Below are 18,234 nucleotides of genomic sequence, written 5' to 3'. Positions count from 1 at the left end.
GAGGCCAACTACGTGGTGTTATTCCTCCAACCGGGGAGTCGTGTCATAGAGGCAGTAGGGAGGGCATGGAGAGGCATGTTGGAATGAGAAAGGGAAGGGGAATTACAATCGGTGGCCAGCAGGAGATTCTGTCCATAAGATCATAAGGTTTAGGAGCAGGATTAGGCCATTCAGCCCATCCAGTCTGCTCCACCATTTCAGCTTGGCCGACCCGGATTCCACTCAACCCCATGTTCCTGCTTTCTTCATAAATCCTTTGATGTCTTAACCAATCAGGAACCTATCAATTTCCGCTTCAAAAATACCCTCGTACTTGGCCTCGGGCACATTCCACAGATTCACTACTCTCTGGCTAAAATATTCCTCTTTAACTCTGCTCCAGGTGGCCGTGCCTTAGTTTTGCCCTCCAGTTCTGGATACCCCCTTCAGAGGAAACATTATTTTCACATACAAATTATCTAGTCCTTTCAACATGCTGGAGGTTACAATCAGATTTCCCCCGCATTCTTCTAAATTCCAGTAAGCTCAGGCCAAGAGCTGCCAAACTCTCCTCATATATAAAGGAGATTTGCGGGGCAAGATTTATTGACGTATTGTAATGGGTGAATGAAATTCCCTTCCAGAGGTGCCCAAAATGGAATGAGTCTACCCCTCCTACACATCTTCAATGGCTTCGTGATATTATGTCGTATTTAAATTTAGAACAAGATCCGCTGCTCAGCCTTAAATTCGAACCAATCTTTTCATGATATCTGGGGACCTTTCCTAAATTACTTTTCCAATTTATAAAGATTAACAGTTTTTTTCTTTGGTAGTTGGTAGGGGGTTGACTTTTTTATATAAAACATTCTTTTATGATGTATAACCTATCTTTAAATTTTTGATTACAGAGTGGTATACCTTTGTGTGATATGCTGTAACATTTTGATCAATTTTATTACAATATATGAATGTACACACTTCATGTTGAGATGTATCTATGTGTTGCACTCTGTAAATCTCGGTTTTTTTTCTTCTAAATAAAAATATTGTAAAAAGAAAGGAATGTTGTTCGACCCTTGGACTGGATAGAGTCTTCATCACCATCCACACCGTTATAGCAATAAATCAAACCTACATTCCTTTCGTGACAATTCCGGGTAAATTTATTATCAAAGTACTCTTTAATAATAAGGACTCAAGGACTCTTTGGGACCTTGAATATTGGTAGGTAAGGAGGTGAATTGGCAGATGTAACACTTGTTGAGACACGAGGTAAATAACAAGCAGAGATTGGACAAACGTGTTGTTTTCTCTGGGGCTGCCGAGGCTGAAGGATAACTTAACGAATGTTTGTAAGAATGTTTGTACAGAGTCACAGATAGAATAAACAATTGATTTTATTGTCCCAAGAGCGCAATATCACAGACTAGGTGGTACGCATGTGCGCCAAGAGTGGTTAAGTTGAAAGGAGGTGTGCGGGGCAGTTTTTGTTGACACATTGTGGTGCCCTTCCAGGGGTGATACTCGAGGCAAATACAACGAAGGGGACCATGTGAAGTAAATGGACAAGTGGGGGCTTTGAGCTCACCAACTAAGTTTTCCTGACCAATGAAGGGTCAAAGAACAGGAAATATAAGACCAATGACTTCCTTCTGCAGGTCGCATGTTCCTCATAGTCCCGTTTCCAACCTCACATCTGCGATAGTTGGTCTACAGAGTTACACCCGCCTGCACACTTGAAGCTTCTGCTTTTATGCTCCTTTCTTACAATTCAATTCTTGTATTCCAGTGTTATTGGCTGTAGGTCATGTAGGCCAGTCCCACACGGCTCGTGGTTTTTCAGGGTCCATAAGAAGATTTCCTTGGGAGATGACAAATCCCAACTGGGGATGTGGAACCCACTCTTCTCTATTTTCACAGACAGGCGATTCCTGAACAGGTACTGAAGAACCGGACTTACATGTGTTACCTGTTCCCCATAAGCGTTTCAAAAGATCAGAATGTCATCGAGGTGCACGAACACGAACTTGTCAAGCATTCCCCTCAGAATGCCATTTATAAATGTCTGAAAGACAACTGGATATTATCAATCAGTATTCATAATGATCTCTCGGGGCATTAAAAGCTGTCTTCCACTCGCCCCCTTAATGAATACGAATTAAGTTAGAGGCATTCCTCAGGTTCAGTTTTACGAGAATAGTTGCCCCTTGCAGTGATTCAAACACTGTGTTAATTATTGACAAGTGGGAGTGATTCACACTGTTATTTTTGTTAAAGCCACTATAATCGATGCAAGGTGTCAGACGCCCATCTTTCTGATCACACAAAGAAACCTGCTCCCGCTAGGGAAGTGCAGGATCTGAAAAACCCTGCGGAAAGAGCCTCTTGAATATACTTGTCCTTGACCAGCATTTCGGATCCTGAGGGAGAGAAGGAGTCTTCCATGCGCTGGGCGGGTCCCTAAAATAACTTCATGACACAAACATAGCGCCGATGGGGCGGTGTGTGCGTTTGCAATCTGTTTACTGGAAACCCTGAGGAGGTCGGAATACTCCTGGGAAAACTCTTGGGATCGTCATAGGTCGAAAACTCGGGAATGTCAGAGGCAGGATCGGAAACAGGGGTTACAGTCTCGGGAACTCGTGAGCTTCTGGGAATCGGCCCAGGATAGAACCATTCCCATGTTTCTGACTATGATGATCCCAGGAAGTTTCCCGGGACCATAACGGGGCCATGCTCTGAAAACCACAGAAACCCTCAGCAGAAGCGGACCCCAAGGGAATAGATAAAGTGAAATCTATCAGGAAGCACAGGGCCTCTGAGACGTGACAAACATTTCCTGGCTCAAGTGGTCTCCCGTCAAGAGCGCTGGTACTCAGGTGATGGTCTAACTCAGACACTGGTACTCCTACTGGTCGGGTCAACCGCAGATCGTAAAAAAATACCTGTCGGTCTGGAGTCTATAAATGGCCAGGGATGTGGGATCTTAGGGACCGTCACGGAACTCCATCCAACAACCAGTGCGTCTGGACTGTGGGAGGAAAACAGAGCCACTGGAGGAAACCCACACGGTCTCGGGGAGAAAGTACTAACTCTTTACCGGCAATGTCGTATACGGCACCCTGTACTCTGTGATCACCTGTACTGTAAAGCACTGTGCGAACCACCACGCTACCGTCCCGTCTTGTACACAGGAGTACGGTCGGATTACAATTATACTTCAAAATGAACTTGATGATTATTAACAGTACCCGCTATAAATCGGACAGGGGGTTATTTCCACGTTGTCTCTCTCTGCACCTGAATCACTCCGTCTACTCACACTCACGTCCCAGTGGGATTTTGTATCGCTCGGTAAAATCGGCAAACCTTCTTCTAGACGACCAACGAATCTGGAGCAAATTGTTTTAGATTGTGAAGAATGAATCTCTGTTGGAGCGTGTTTAATGTACTGTTCACTTTCTTACACAGGGGGTACCGAACCATAATCAATATTAAGATTCCGCCTCAGCAACACCCTGTCCAATTGTATTTCTAAACCAGAACCCATTTCATACCTCGAACGGGCTAAACCAACACACAGGCCGGTATCCTAGCAACAGTCAGGACTTGCAGCCGAGGCAGACAAACAGATTTGGCAAAACAACGTCGAGGACTGTTGGGGGTTGGGCAGAACACTCCGGGAGGGGCAGGCACAGAATCCCAACTTTAAACGGAGCCCGTCTGAGGGTCGAACAGCAGATTCCCTTGGGAAAGCGACAGGACAGGGCGAAACAGTGCAGTTTCTAATAACTAATAACCCCACCACTGATCATTTTAAACTTTAAAATGGATTTAACGAGGAGGAAGAATCCAATAAAGACAAGTGGCGGATCTGGACAATAAAGAGGTGTCCAAATCAAAGTGGCAGGGTCAACGGAGGCGGTATGTCCACTAGGAGATCGGCAAACCTAGAGTGGTATTTTCCCCCTGCACGCATCATAACATTCTTATAACGAAGCTGGTAGGGGGTTGAAGAAAGCGTATGGTATTTTGGCCTTCATTAGTCGGGGCATTTATCTGCAGAACTATGTCGCAGGTCTCTAAAAGTCTAGGTAGGCAGCACCGAGAATTTTGTGTCAGTCCGGGTCTCCACCTGATAGGACAGACGCAGTTTTTCGAGAGGGTGCATATAAAATTATTGTTTAATTTTAGCTGTGTGCTGTAACACAATAAACAGGAACTTGAGCTTGAAGCGGTCGGGGAGAGGCTGCTGGAATGTAAACATCCCTCACTGCAGACGAGCCAGTTCAACATTAACCCTCCTTCTCCCTCGGCAGATTCCTGCAGTTCTGAATGTGCAGATATTGGAGGATTCTGCACAAAACAAATCATAGCACAACGGAATGTATTAAAAACGATGCAGGAAGAGACAGACACGGACAAAACAATCAATGTGCAGGGAAAATAAAAGATGCAAATAAAAATAAGAAGGCTACATTGTGTTGTAGACTCTGTGAAAGTGAGTCTGTCGGTTGTGGAATCTGTTCTAGACTGTGAAAGTGAGTCTGGCGGATGTGGAATCAGTTGTAGACTCTGTGAAAGTGAGTCTGTCGGTTGTGGAATCAGTTGTAGACTCTGTGAAAGTGAGTTTATCGGTTGTGGAATCAGTTCTGGACTCTGTGAAAGTGAGTCTGTCGGTTGTGGAATCAGTTGTAGACTCTGTGAAAGTGAGTCTGCCGGTTGTGGAATCAGTTGTAGACTCTGTGAAAGTGAGTCTGCCGGTTGTGGAATCAGTTGTGGACTCTGTGAAAGTGAGTCTGTCGGTTGTGGAATCAGTTGTGGACTCTGTGAAAGTGAGTCTGTCGGTTGTGGAATCAGTTGTAGACTGAAAGTCAGTCTGTCGGTTGTGGAATCAGTTGTAGACTCTGTGAAAGTGAGTCTGTCGGTTGTGGAATCAGTTGTAGACTCTGTGAAAGTGAGTATGTCGGTTGTGGAATCGGTTGTAGACTCTGTGAAAGTGAGTCTGTCGGTTGTGGAATCAGTTGTAGACTCTGTGAAAGTGAGTCTGTCGGTTGTGGAATCAGTTGTAGACTCTGAATGTGAGTATGTCGGCTGTGTAAAAAATTGTAGACTCTGTGAAAGTGAGTCTGTAGGTTATGTATTCAGTTGTGGACTCCGTGAAAGTGAGTCTGTCGGTTGTGGAATCAGTTGTAGACTCTGTGAAAGTGAGTCTGTAGGTTGTGGAATCAGTTGTAGACTCTGTGAAAGTGAGTCTGTAGGTTGTGGAATCAGTTGCAGACTCTGAATGTGAGTATGTCGGCTGTGTAAAAAATTGTAGACTCTGTGAAAGTGAGTCTGTAGGTTATGTATTCAGTTGTGGACTCCGTGAAAGTGAGTCTGTCGGTTGTGGAATCAGTTGTAGACTCTGTGAAAGTGAGTCTGTAGGTTATGGATTCAGTTGTGGACTCCATGAAAGTGAGTCTGTCGATTGTGGAATCAGTTGAGATTTATTGCTGATTGAAATTATCCACACTGCTTCAGGAGCCTGACGGCTGTAAGATAACAAATGGTCCTGAACCTGGTGGTGTCAGACCAAAAGGTCTCCAGATGTGGTGGTGATAAGAGGGCATATCCTGAATGCTGGGCGTCCTTGATGATAGATGCTGCTTTCTTGAGGCAGTGGTCATTCTGAATGTATTCAATGGTGTGGAGAGGTTTGCCTGTGATGGACTGGCCTCTATCCATCACATTCTCTTCACCAGGTTCCTGAAGTTACCATTACTGTAGGCTGTGCCTGAATATCATAACGTGGAACAAATTGATGAATCAGATGAGCAAAGGGACTTGGGAGTTGATCAAAAGTCTGAAAGTCGAAATTTGCAAATGTCACTCCGCTCTTCAAGAAGCGATGGAGCCAATAGCCTGAGCTCAGTGGTTGGGAAGGTGTTGGGGTCGATTAATAAGGAAACGTTTTCGGGGTACTTGGTGCCCCATTATAAAATAGGCCAATAGCTGCACAGTTTGAGTAAGGGAAATTCCTGCCTGACTTATCTATTGGAATTCGTTGAGCCAATAACAAGCAAGGTGGACAAAGTTGTTTATTTGGATTTTCAGAAGGGATTTGACAAGGTGAGGCTGTTAAACAGGTAAGAGTGCAGGAATGATACCAGCATGGATAAAGTATTGGCTGACTGGCAGCAGACAAAGAGTGGGAATAGTGGGAGCCCTGCCTGGTTCACTGCCACATGGGTCTGTATTGGGGTTGTTTATTATCATATTGCATCTCAATGATTTGAGTGATGGATTGGTGGCCAAGTTTGCAGACAATACGAAGGCAGGAAGGGGGGCGTGGGATGCAGGTCGTGTTGAGGAAACAGGGTTATAGCAAAAGCAATTAGATAGATTAATAAACTGAGGAATCGGTGCACAATTGTAAGTAGTTTTAGGCCCATAATATAAGAAGCGATGGAGAGGCTTCAATGGAAGTTCACAATAAGTATTCAGAAATGAAAGACTTTTACGAAGTGTGTCTGAAGTGGGCCTGTAGTCACTGGAATTTAGACGAATGAGGGGGTGCTAATTGAAACCTACTGAAGATTAAAAAAGCCTAAAGTCGATGTAGAGTGGACATTTGTAGTATTGCAGCCTATGACCAGAGGACACAGCTTCAGAATAGAGGGACATTCCATTTGAATGGAAATGGGGAGGAATTTATTTATGAAGAGTGTGGTGAATCTATGAAATTTCTCTTCACAGACGGCGGCGGAGGACTAATCACTCAGTGTATTAAGGCAAAGGTTGATCGTTTCTGGATTGGTCAATGGGTGAAAATTATGGGGAGAAGGCAGAAGGATGTGGTTGAGAGGGCTAATAAATTTGCCATGATGGAACGGCTGAGCAGAAGTAATGGAGCAAATGACCTAATTCTGCTCCTGTGTCTTATGGTTTAGTGCTCTCATTGATTTTGGAAAACAATTATCTAACCCGCTTTACTTGAGACACAGGTGTGGGGAAATGGAATTGTAGACACTGTAAGGAATGGTGTTGGCAGTAAACAGGAGGTTTGTGAAGTACTGTGGAAATGGGAAAGGTCTCTCATGCAGACCATAGCACACCAGGAGAACAGTGAAAGCTGATCTACCCAAGTGTGAAGTTAATACAGCTTTTACATTCCCATTTAACAAAATTACCAGTAAAGCTCCATTTTGATAGCAGAAAGAATTCATGAAGTAACAGTCTAGGTCCTGATGATTGAATGAAATGTTTATGCAGAGGTCTAACAGTACAACAAATTCTCTATGACAACAACTGGTGTAACTATAATGTCATTAGTGGAGTTCCTGAAACTTGAGGGTCGTCACTGTACCAACATAATGTTACCTGCACTTTGACATAACCCTAGTACCATTTATTTGAGCGCTACAGCGCAAAAGGCCATTCAGCCCATCTAGTCATTACTGAACTATTATTTTGCCTTGTCCCACCGCCCTGTACTGGCCCATACCCCTGCTACACATGTAGTCATCCAAACCTCTCATCAATGTTGAAATTGATCTTCCGCTGGCAGCACATTCCACACACACCACACTCTCCGTGAAGGAGTTCCTTCAAATTGTTCACACTTCACCCTTAAACTATCATCTCTGATATTGAATTTTTTGAGGATGTGACAAAGTGTATTGAAGTTAGAGCAGTGGATGTGTGTATTCAGAGAGTCAGGAGGCATGGGATGCAGGGAGACAAGGCTGTGTGAATACAGAATTGGCTTGTCTCCCAGAATTGGAGGTTGGATGTAGATAGAGGGTATTCTGCATAGAGGTCAGTGACATGTGGTGTTCTGCAGGTATCTGCGCTGAACCATTGTTCTTTGCAATTTTTATAACAGACAAATGCACACAGAGTGCTGAAGGAACTCATCAGGTCAGGCACCATCTATGGAGATGAATAATGAGTTGATGGTTCGAGGTCGAGACCCTTCTTGCAGACTGAAAATGAAGGGGTCAGATGCGAAAATAAGAATGCCGTGGGTACGGAAGGGGTCAGGGATGAGGTGAGTTGAAATGTGAGTGGTTGGGTGATAGGAAATGAAGTAATAAGCTGGGAGGTGATAGGGAGAAGAGATAAACAGATGAAGAAGGAATCTGGGAGAGAAGGGTGGAATGGATGAATGGGAAGGTGGAAGGGGGCTACCAGAGGAAGGCGATGGAGATGTGAGGAGAAGACAGGAAGTGACAGGGGAGCCGCAGTGGAGAATAGGAGAAGGTGGAGACAGGGAAAAATTCCCAGAAGTTGGGGAAGACAATGTTCATGCTGGAAGGTTGGAGTTTTGGCAGACGGAGTGTGATGTTACTCTTCCAACTGGGGAGACCATGAACAGGCATGTTTTAATGACAATGGGGAATTACAGCAGATCAGGCAGCATCTATGGAGATGAATGATAAGTCTACGGTTCAGGTCGAGACCCTTCTTGCGGACTGGAAAGGAAGGAGGCAGAAGGGCGAATGAGAATGGTTTGGGAGGGGAAGGAATGCAAGCAGACAGGTAATAGGTAAGTGGGTGAAGGAAGAGAAATGAAGTAAAAAGACGGGAGGTGATAGGGAGAAGAGATAAACATCTGAAGAAGGAATCTGAGAGGAGAGGAGTGCGGACAATTGCAGAAACGTAAGGAGGAGAGGTATCTGAGGAAGGTGCTGGAGATGTGAGGAGAAGACAGGAGGCGAAAGGAAAGCCAAACTGGAGGAGGGGAGAATTTTCTGTAAGTTGGGGAAATCAATATTCACGCTGTAATGTAGGCAGCCGGAGTATGATGTTGCTCCTCCAACCGGGGAGCAGGGTCATCGTGGCAGAAGGATAGTCCATGGACAGGCATGTTGGAATGGGAATGGGATGTGGAATTACAATAGGTAGCCAACAGGAGATGCTGTCCATCAGACCGCCTGACATAGGAGCAGCAGTAGGCCATTCAGTCCATCGAGGCTGCTCCGCCAGTCCTTCATGGCTGATCCCAAATCCCAATCAACTAAAATACGCCTGCTTGCTTGTCATATCCTTCGAGGTCCTGACTAGTCTGGAAATATCAATTTCCGCTTGAAATGTACCCATGGACTTGATCTCCACCACATTCCACAGATTCATTACTTTGACTAAAAAGAAACAAATCTTCCTTCCCTCTGTTCTAAACGGTCTCCCCTCAATTTTTAAGCTCAGACCTCTAGTTCGGGATACCCCCACCACAGGAAACATCTCTCCGCATCCACCACGTTTCAACATTCGGTACGTTTCAGTGAGATACCCTGAATTCTTCTAAATTCCAGCTGCCAAACGCTCCTCATACGTATATCCCTTAATCATCCCCGTGAACCCGGAATCATATGCCATGGTGAATATAGCAAAGTTACTGAACAAAATTTTCCCCAGTAGGTATCAGGTCTGGTCACTTCAGAGGAGACTGGAAAGAGTCCCTGTCCCCAACAATCTCACAGCTGAAGGGTCACCTCTCCTGGCGGTACTGTTTCTGACCTTGAATATTGGTGTGTGAGTAGGTGAATAGGCATTTGTAGCACTTGCTGAGATCTGACGTTGATTATAAGCAGAGTTTGGCCAAACATGTTGTTTTCTCTGGAGTTGTGGAGGCTGAAGGGAGATTTAACAAATCTTTGTACGATCACAGAGTTATAGAATAGACAACTGGCGTAGTTGTCCCAGGACTGAAATATCACAGACTAGCAGGCATGCATTTACACTGAGGGGAGTTAATCTGAACGGAAATATGCCGGGCAAGTTTTTGTTCACATAGTTTGGTGGGTGCATGAAATGCCCTTCCAGGGCTGATACTCGAGGCAAGTATGACAGAGGCGATAAAGTCCCTTTTAAATAGGTGTTTGAATGATCAGGGAATGGACAAGTGAGGGTATTATATCAGCCAATGGCATTAGTTTAGTGGGGCATTAAATGATACTTTAATGATATGTTTCTGGACTGCATTGCTCAGTGTTCGATGTTGATCGGAATGTTGTTCCACCCGGGGACTGGATACAGCAAATCCGGCTGATTATATCAGTTCTTGTGAAATCTTCATCACCATCCACACCCTCATAGCAATAAATCAAACCTACATACTTTCTTGACAGTTCCACGCAAATTTATTATCAAAACCCGCATACATTACCACATACCTCATGGGCAGATTCCATTTCTTGTAGCTGCTTAGAAGAAAAATAAACACAACAGAATTTAATAAACACTACGCAGGGAGAGTCAAAGATGGAGAAACAACCAACGTACAGGGAAAATAAATTTGCAAATACAAAATATATGACAATGAAATTGAGTTGTAAATTCCTTGAATGTGAGTCTGTAGGATGTGGAACGAGTTGAGATTTGTTGGTGATTTAAGTTAGCCACAGTGGTTCAGGACCCTGATGGTTGTAGGGGAACAATTGGTCCTGAACCTGGTGGCGTCGGACCATAAGGGTCCAGTATCCCTCTCCCAGATGTAGTGGCGAGAAGAGGGCATGTCCTGAATAGTGGGCGTCTTTTGTCAGTGTTCCGTGGGAATGTATACAATGGTGTGGACGGGTTTGTCTGTGATGGACTGGGCTGTATCCACCCCTTTCTCTACACTTTCCCTTCACTAGATTGCTTTAGTAAACATGACAGGAGGCCGTCCAGGAATACAATACCTCCCATCTGCGATAGTTAGTCATAGATATTCATACTGACCTGTCGGGGTATTAAAAGCTGTCTTCCACGCATCCCCTTTATGAATGCAAATTCAGTCAGAAGGGTTCCTCAGGTTCAGTTTTGTGACAATCGTTGGAATAGTCCTGGTAAATTTCCCGGGATCATCATAGGTCAAAAACTTGGGAATGTCAGAGGCAGACTCGGAAACAGGGATTACAGTCTCGGGAACTCGGTGAGCTTCTGGGAGTCAGCCCAGGATGCTGCCATTGGACCATAACGGGACCATGCTATGAAAACCACGGATACCGTCAGGTGAGATTGCCCTCAGGGGAAGAGATAAGGAGAGGTCTATCGGTAACCTCAGGGTCCGTCAAACATGACACACGTTATTATTGATTATTATTATACCCACACTTTTAGGTTTAATATTGCTAACGTGTATTATCTATATATTTGCATTGTTGATATTGATTTGTATATTTTACTAATAAACACTGTTTGAAAATAGTACCACCAGACTCCAACGGATTCTTCTATCTTTGCTGGTAAGACACCCAGTTACGGGGTACGTAACACAACCAGTACACCTTTGGACTGTGGGAGGAGATCGGAGCAACCGGAGGAACCCACACGGACACAAGGAGAATGTACAAACCCATTAAAGGCAGCGTCCTATCTGAAACCCTGTACTGTATGGACCCGGTACTGTAAAGCATTGTCACCACTACGCTACCGTGCCGTCTCGTAAACCGGAGTACGGTCGAATGGCAATTACACTTCAAGATGAACTTGAGGATCATCGACTGTAGCCGCCATCACTCGGAAAGGGGTCTGCTTCCACTGTGTCCATTCTGCCCCTGAATCACTCCGTCTACTCACACTCACGTCCCGGTGGGGTTTTGTACCGCTCGGTAAAATCGGGAAACATTCTTCTAAACGACACGAAGAATCTGGAGCTAATTGTTTTAGTTGTTTTTGTTTGTAAATAATGAATCTCTGTTGGAGTGTGTTTAATGTTAATGTACTGTTCACTTGCTGAGACAGGGGGTCCTGAAACAAAATCAATATTAAGATTCCGCCTCACCAGCACCCGATCCAATTGTATTTCTAAACCCGAACCACTTACATACCTCGAGCGGAATAAACCAACACACAGGCCGGTATCCCAGCAACAGTAAGGACTTGCAGCCGAAGCAGACAAACAGGTTTGGTAAAACAATGCCGAGACCTGTTGTGGGTTGGGCAGAACATTCCGCGGGGGGGGGAGGTGGGGTGGGGAGACAGAGAATCTCATGTTTACACGGAGCCCACCTGAGGGGGGGTTTGGGCAGAACACTCCTGGAGGTGGGGGAGCCACAGAAGCTCATTTTTACACGGAGCCCACCTGAGGGGGGGGGTTGGGCAGAACACTCCGGGAGGGGGGAGGGGAGGCACAGAATCTCATGTTTACACGGAGCCCACCTGAGGGGGGGTTGGGCAGAACACTCCGGGTGGGGGAGGGGGACACAGAATCATATGTTTACACGGAGCCCACCTGAGGGGGGGTTTGTCCGAACACTCGGGGGGGGGGGGGGGTGGCACAGAATCACATGTTTACACGGAGCCCACCTGAGGGGCGAAAAGCAGATTTCCGTGACAGTTTGTAACTGTGGGGCTCTCCCAGTCCACGAGTAATAACCCCATACTGAACATACACGTAACTTTAAACATTAAAATGGGGTTAACGAGGTGGAAGATCCCAATAAAAACACGTGGGATTCCTGGATAATGAGGACGTGAGCCAATTCAAAGTGGCAGGATGAAGGGATACCGTTTATCCACCAGGAGGTCACAAACATGGGGGATATTTTCCCGCTGCTGCATCATCACATCCTTACCATGAAGCTGGTGGTGTGTTTCAGAATGCGTATGGTGTGCTGGCCATCAGTCGTGGCATTTATCTCAAGAACCATGTTGCAGCTCTCCAAAAGTCTAGTTAGACAACACTGAGAATTTTGTGTCGGGTCTCGTCTCCTCCTGATAGGAAAGACGTGGATGTCTTTCGAGAGGCATAGGAATTTTACCAGGGCATGCTTAGTTTTTGCTGTGTGCTGGTGTCCGGCTGAATCACGACAAGCTGGATCTTGAACCTGAAGCGGTCGGGGAAAGGCTGCTGGAATGTAAACATCCCTCACTGTAAACCAGCCAGCTCTACATTAACCCTCCTCTTCCCGCGGCAGATTACTACACTTCTGAATGTGAAGACATTTGAGGATTCTGTACAAAACCGGGCCCCAATGGTTACGCTGTGGATAAAATCTTCTGGAATGATGAGCTGGATTGTTGTTACCTGTGAGACTGGCCACACTCAGGGTGGAAGGCTGATCATCAGCAGACATCCTACCATTGTGATGTAGGAGCCAGACAACATGTTTAAATAACAAAAACACAAAGTAAAAATCAAATTAAAATATATCTGAATCGGTGCTGCATGTCGGTTACTGGTTCATATCCGCTTTACCTTGGGAAAATCACTGTGAGAGGGCAGAAATGCGGGATCCACTGTCAGAGAGCCGCTGCTGACCGTGGTGAAAATAGAATCATAGAACCGAAACGGACCATTCGGCCCATCTAACTGGTGCCGAACTACCATGGTGCCTAGACCCATCGACCCGAAACCCCTCTCATCCATGTACCTATCCAAATTAATCTTAAATGTTGAAATCAAATCCGTTTCCACCACTTGCGCTGGCAGCTCGTTCCACACTCTCACTACCTGAGTGAAGTTTCCACATCTCACCTTCCCGTTAAGCATTTCGACAAAAAATGGCTGAAATCACTTCTCATCTTTATACAAGAGCTCTTGCATAAACAGAATTATCTATCTGTATCCAGTATACAAACGACATTTACACATTTACCCATCCCCATCACCAGAGACATTAAATATTCCACCGTGTATGTTGGGAACCGCACCACAAAGCCAACCCGAGCGTTTCCCCTCTGTTTAAAACCCTTTTATGAACACATTGAATTAAGTACATTCAGCCGTCCAGTGCCCAGCTAAGTTTTCATCCGAAAGGTTTCCCTCAGCCCCGGATCCACTACTGCTAACAGAGACAGGGACTGTTGGCTGTAACACAAAGTAGCTTGAAGCTGCATCCGGGGTCGGGGGATGGAAGGGAATGTTGTCTGTCTCTCCAGGGTCCGACTTTCTGCTGCTGAGACTCCCCGTTTGGCCGAAAGGGACAGGTAGTACGGAAGAGGCCGGACAGGCTGCAATATCGGTTCTCACCCACTTTCAGTCTCCGGGGTGGTTCTGTGGAAGGAAGACGGTTCTTCCCTCTCCCAGGGCGGTGGAAACGGCTGGGCTGGGAGCTGCCCTAAGAGCAGGAGGATGATGGAAGCTTTTTCAGGCGGGAGGTGGTAATGAGTGCCGAGAAGTGGCCAACGGTGGTGGACGACTGTTCTTTCTCTATGGCGTCTCGGAGATGATTGTCCAACCTGGTGGCTCGGGAGAACAGAGAATCCAGGCTGTCAGTGTCGTCTCTCGCCGCCAACTCGTCTTTCACCAGGTCGCTGATGCCATTCCGAAACACCCCTTTGAGTGGCTCATCATTCCCCCGCGAGTCAGCCGCTAACGTCTGGAACTCCACGGAATATTCGGCAGCACCGCGGGAGCCCTGGCGGAGAGTGAGTAGACGCGTGGTGGCATCTTTACCACGGACGGGGTGGTCAAAGATCTTTCTCATTTCCGTGATAAAGGTGGCGAAAGAAGGGCCGAGATGCGGATGGTTATCCCAAACAGCTGTGGCCCACGCTAAAGCACTTTCCCGAAACAAACCCATGATATAAGCAAACTTTGACTTACCTGTGGGCAACGTGGACGACTTCTGTTCAAGCACCAAGGAGCACTGAAGAAGGAAACCCCGGCACTTCCCCAAATCTCCAGCGTGGTGCTCCGGTTGAGGTACATGATGCTCTCTTGGCGGGGGTGTTGCTGACTTGTAGGGGGTTGCCGCTACAGACTGTCTGGGCTGTCACCGATCTGCGTGACGTGAGCAGACAGGGAACTCCAGGAGGAGTTGGTCGTGCTGTCCCGGTAGGGAAGCCTTGCTGGCAAGGGCTTGTTGAAGGGTATTTGTGTCCGCTGGATCCATAGTGTTGCAAGGAATGAGGCGAACCCAAACGCAAGACACAGGCCCGGAGATTAAGTTAGGATGCAGACGAGGGCGTGAGCCTTGAACGGGAAACAGGAGGGAGTGCAGGGAAGCAGGAAGAACTGATCGTGACATGGAGCGTAGAAGGGGAAGCAGGAGACAAAACTTCTTAGCATGGAGACACGGAGTTACACAGGTAAATCTCAGTACTGAAGCAGAACTTAGGAAACTTATCTTGACACAGAGAGACTGAACTTCACATTTAAATCTCGGTACTGGAGCAAAACTTAAAACAGGCAATCATAAGCGGCCGGGAAGCGTTAATTACCACACAGTCAAAACTAACGATCTGGCAACTGGTGATTGCAAAGCCTGGGTTCTTATGCTATAGTCTTGATGAAAACCAGGTGTGCCGCCATTAAAGGAAATTAGGAGAAAATGGGGAATTAACGGTCGGAACAGGGACACAATCAAAGAGAACTAGGAGGCAATGGCGAATTAGCGGTCGACCGTAACAGGAGGCAGATGCTATAGAGGCTATTAGATACCACATGAGGGTGAGGAGAATGGAGGGATGTGGACCTTGTGCAGGTAGAAGGGATTACGTAGTTCAGTAAGGCATGAATTGACTAGCTCATGTGCAAGTACAGCAGGTAAACTTGATAAAGATTTCCAGTCAGAGAACAGGCAGAGACGTCAATGGATATATGTTGTCATCACAGTTCTCTCAGTAAAGATACTTTATTGCTGAATAAAATGATGTTTGTGATGTTTATAACGGATGTGGTGAATTGTACTGCTCAGCCATCTCATCCTACTGAGGAAATTAAAATTATCGTGAAAGCTGCAGTAAGGGTATCTTGGTGTAACCGTTGTTCTGTGGGAAGCTGTAAATGAACCTCTGATGGGTGGGGTATCTGTATCACAGTCTACTTGTGAAGGTACACAATGGGATTAAATATAATGCTGCGGAATGCGAGAAAACTGATTTCTCATGGTCAAAACTTAACGAAGTTTATTTCTGATCTGTCAGATTCCCCCGATGTTATATAGATTCAGGAAACCTTCTTAATTCCTCATTTAAATCTGTTTTTTTCTTCTGTGGAGGGTTATATTGTTATTAGGTGTGACAGGTTAGTTGGTAGAGGCGTGGTGTTTCCAGTTTTAGAAGGAAATGAACAGTGTATAGAGTTGTGAATGTGAGTGAAGTATATGTAGTTCTCGCTCACTAAGGGTTGTATGGTGTGGGGATTTTAATGCACATAGTTCATTGTGGGGTTGTTTGCCTAATGATGGTCATGGTTTGATTGTGGAAGAGTTTTTCAGCTTGTGTGTCTGAATGGGCACAAGGTTTAATGCTCATAGTAATTCTGGAACAGCTACAGAATGTTGAGGGAGATGTGTGTTATTGAGGTGAAAAGGGGTATGTCGTGTTATTCAGCAAACTGCATTGGAAGTGATTCTCATTGCAAACGGAATTAATAGGAGAAAAGTTGTGCTATGGTGGGGATTGAGGAGCGTGCAGAGGCGATTAGGTAGAGAAATAAAGCGTTTAGGACCGTTAAGAACTATCAGTCTTCGTGTGACCTTATTATGTATAAAAGGGCACAGACTGTTCTGAGGGGAGTGGTGAAAATTGTGAAAAGAGTTTTTCTGGAGGTCATATTGTGATAATATTGGAAGGGATTGGCAGGTCAGACCTCTCCAGGAAAGGATGACATGTAATTGTATGATCAGATATATGACTGACATCTCTCTTGACATAATATTAAAATTTCTGAATTCTATTTGGAAAACTGTTGTAGTAGTGCCTCTTCTAAAGCCTAGGAACTCCCGCTTGATCCTCCTGGTTATGTGCCTATATCATTAAGGTCTCATTTATGTAAACTGAAGGAACGTCTGGTAATCGAGTATTTGAATAATATTTTCGATAAAAGAGGTGATTTCACGTTTTATCAGAGGGAATTTCGGAAGTGTAGAATGACATTGGATTCTGTTTTATGGTTGGAAGATGATATTAGGAATACACAGTTGAATATACATTTTGTTTTTTAAATTGAAAAGGCATATGGTATTTATGGAAGAACTGACTTTTGATGTAATGACGATTGGGGATGGGAATTGTATATTTTTTTCTGAGTTTTATAACTCAGACGTCTTGTGTCAGGTTTGGGTGGGCAAGATATATTTGGGCTTCTATCAGATTGAGATTGGACTCTCACAAGGCAGTATCAATTTTACTGTATCCAGGATGCAATTAGCAATTAATAAGATTGAACATCAGCAAATAGATGGGATTTAGGTTTCCAGTCTCTAAAAGACAAGTTATGTAATTTACAGACATGATTAGTAAACCTGCACTTGAATTGAAATTATATGATCAAACTCTTGAGGACGTGTCAGTGCTAAGATTTCTAGGCTTGTGCATGGATAATAAACTGCCACGGAAGCACCATATCAGTAAAATAATTAATAAATATAAAGGGGCAATAAATATTCTCAGGTGTCTATGTGTGGATTTTGGGGTGCTGCAGGATTTTTTTTTTTATCGTTGACCAGTTATATTTGTTTATTAAGATCTGTTCTTGATTATGGTTGTGTGGCTTATAGATCAGCGTTATCTTCAACATTAATCTGTTTGGATGCGATGCAAGCGCAGGCTTTAAGGTTGCAGTAAGGTCGTCCTATGTTTCGAATTTACTAGTTGAAATGGGACAAGTACAATTGCGGAGAATGCAGTTTATGTTGACATATTGGATTCATTTGGGGGACAAAGAAATGATCATCGTTTGAAAGTTTTGTTAGAGGAGTATCGGGAACGTCACAATAAGAGTGCTTTTAGGTTTAGGTTTAGGTAGCTGGGATTTTATCACGCTGTGAAGATGGGAATGTTGGATTATGCAATATGCCCCACTATCACATGCTCTGAAACACACCCTAGTTCTGTCTGTGACGAGTAGACTTTAGGTATAATATTCTAATAAGTCCCACGAATTCCGTTACGTCTGAGAGTCTCTTGGTTCATTAGTGTATTTAGTAAAATTATCATGATGGTTTAACCAGTGTTGCAGAGGAATTAAAGGATAACTTAACTGGGATGCGGGTGTGGCTGTTTTTGTGCCTGAATTACAGGTAACGATAAAGAAACAACTGATCAGCCATTTATCAATACATTCAGCAGAATTACTTATCATTATTTTCGGCTTAGAGTGGGTGGAAGATTTTTGTTGATTTAAAGTTTTAATTTGTTCAGATTATTTTTCGGTTTGCGTGAGTCTCAAAACAGGTCATTCTAGCAGTTGGTCAGATTTACTGTAAGAAACTCATCAAATTATCTCAGGTTCCAGGTAATATTTTATAATCGTCGTCTTAGAGGACCCTGTAGACAGAGCAGATCAGTGAAGTGGGTGACTGTTTAGTTACAAAACCTGTTCAAAGTTTATCTGCA

General features: G+C 44.8%; 1 protein-coding gene across 1 annotated transcript in view; it reads right to left on the bottom strand.

Annotated features, from left to right (window-relative positions):
* The window catches only part of LOC140719990 (E3 ubiquitin-protein ligase TRIM39-like), a 51,087-nt gene extending 38,488 nt beyond the window's left edge, over positions 1-12,599 (bottom strand). The window contains exons 1-2 of the mRNA XM_073034900.1: positions 12,525-12,599; positions 10,133-10,169 (exon numbers count right to left, since the gene is read on the bottom strand). Of these exons, the coding sequence (XP_072891001.1) occupies positions 10,133-10,169; positions 12,525-12,599 (112 nt within the window). The remainder of the gene's footprint in view (positions 1-10,132; positions 10,170-12,524) is intronic.
* Between the last annotated feature and the right edge of the window lie 5,635 nt (positions 12,600-18,234).

The sequence above is a fragment of the Hemitrygon akajei genome, unplaced genomic scaffold, assembly GCF_048418815.1.
Source record: "Hemitrygon akajei unplaced genomic scaffold, sHemAka1.3 Scf000034, whole genome shotgun sequence".
In the NCBI taxonomy this organism is placed as follows: Eukaryota; Metazoa; Chordata; class Chondrichthyes; order Myliobatiformes; family Dasyatidae; genus Hemitrygon; species Hemitrygon akajei.
The sequence above is the reverse complement of the archived record's forward strand: the minus strand, read 5'-3'. Positions and strand labels throughout refer to the sequence as shown.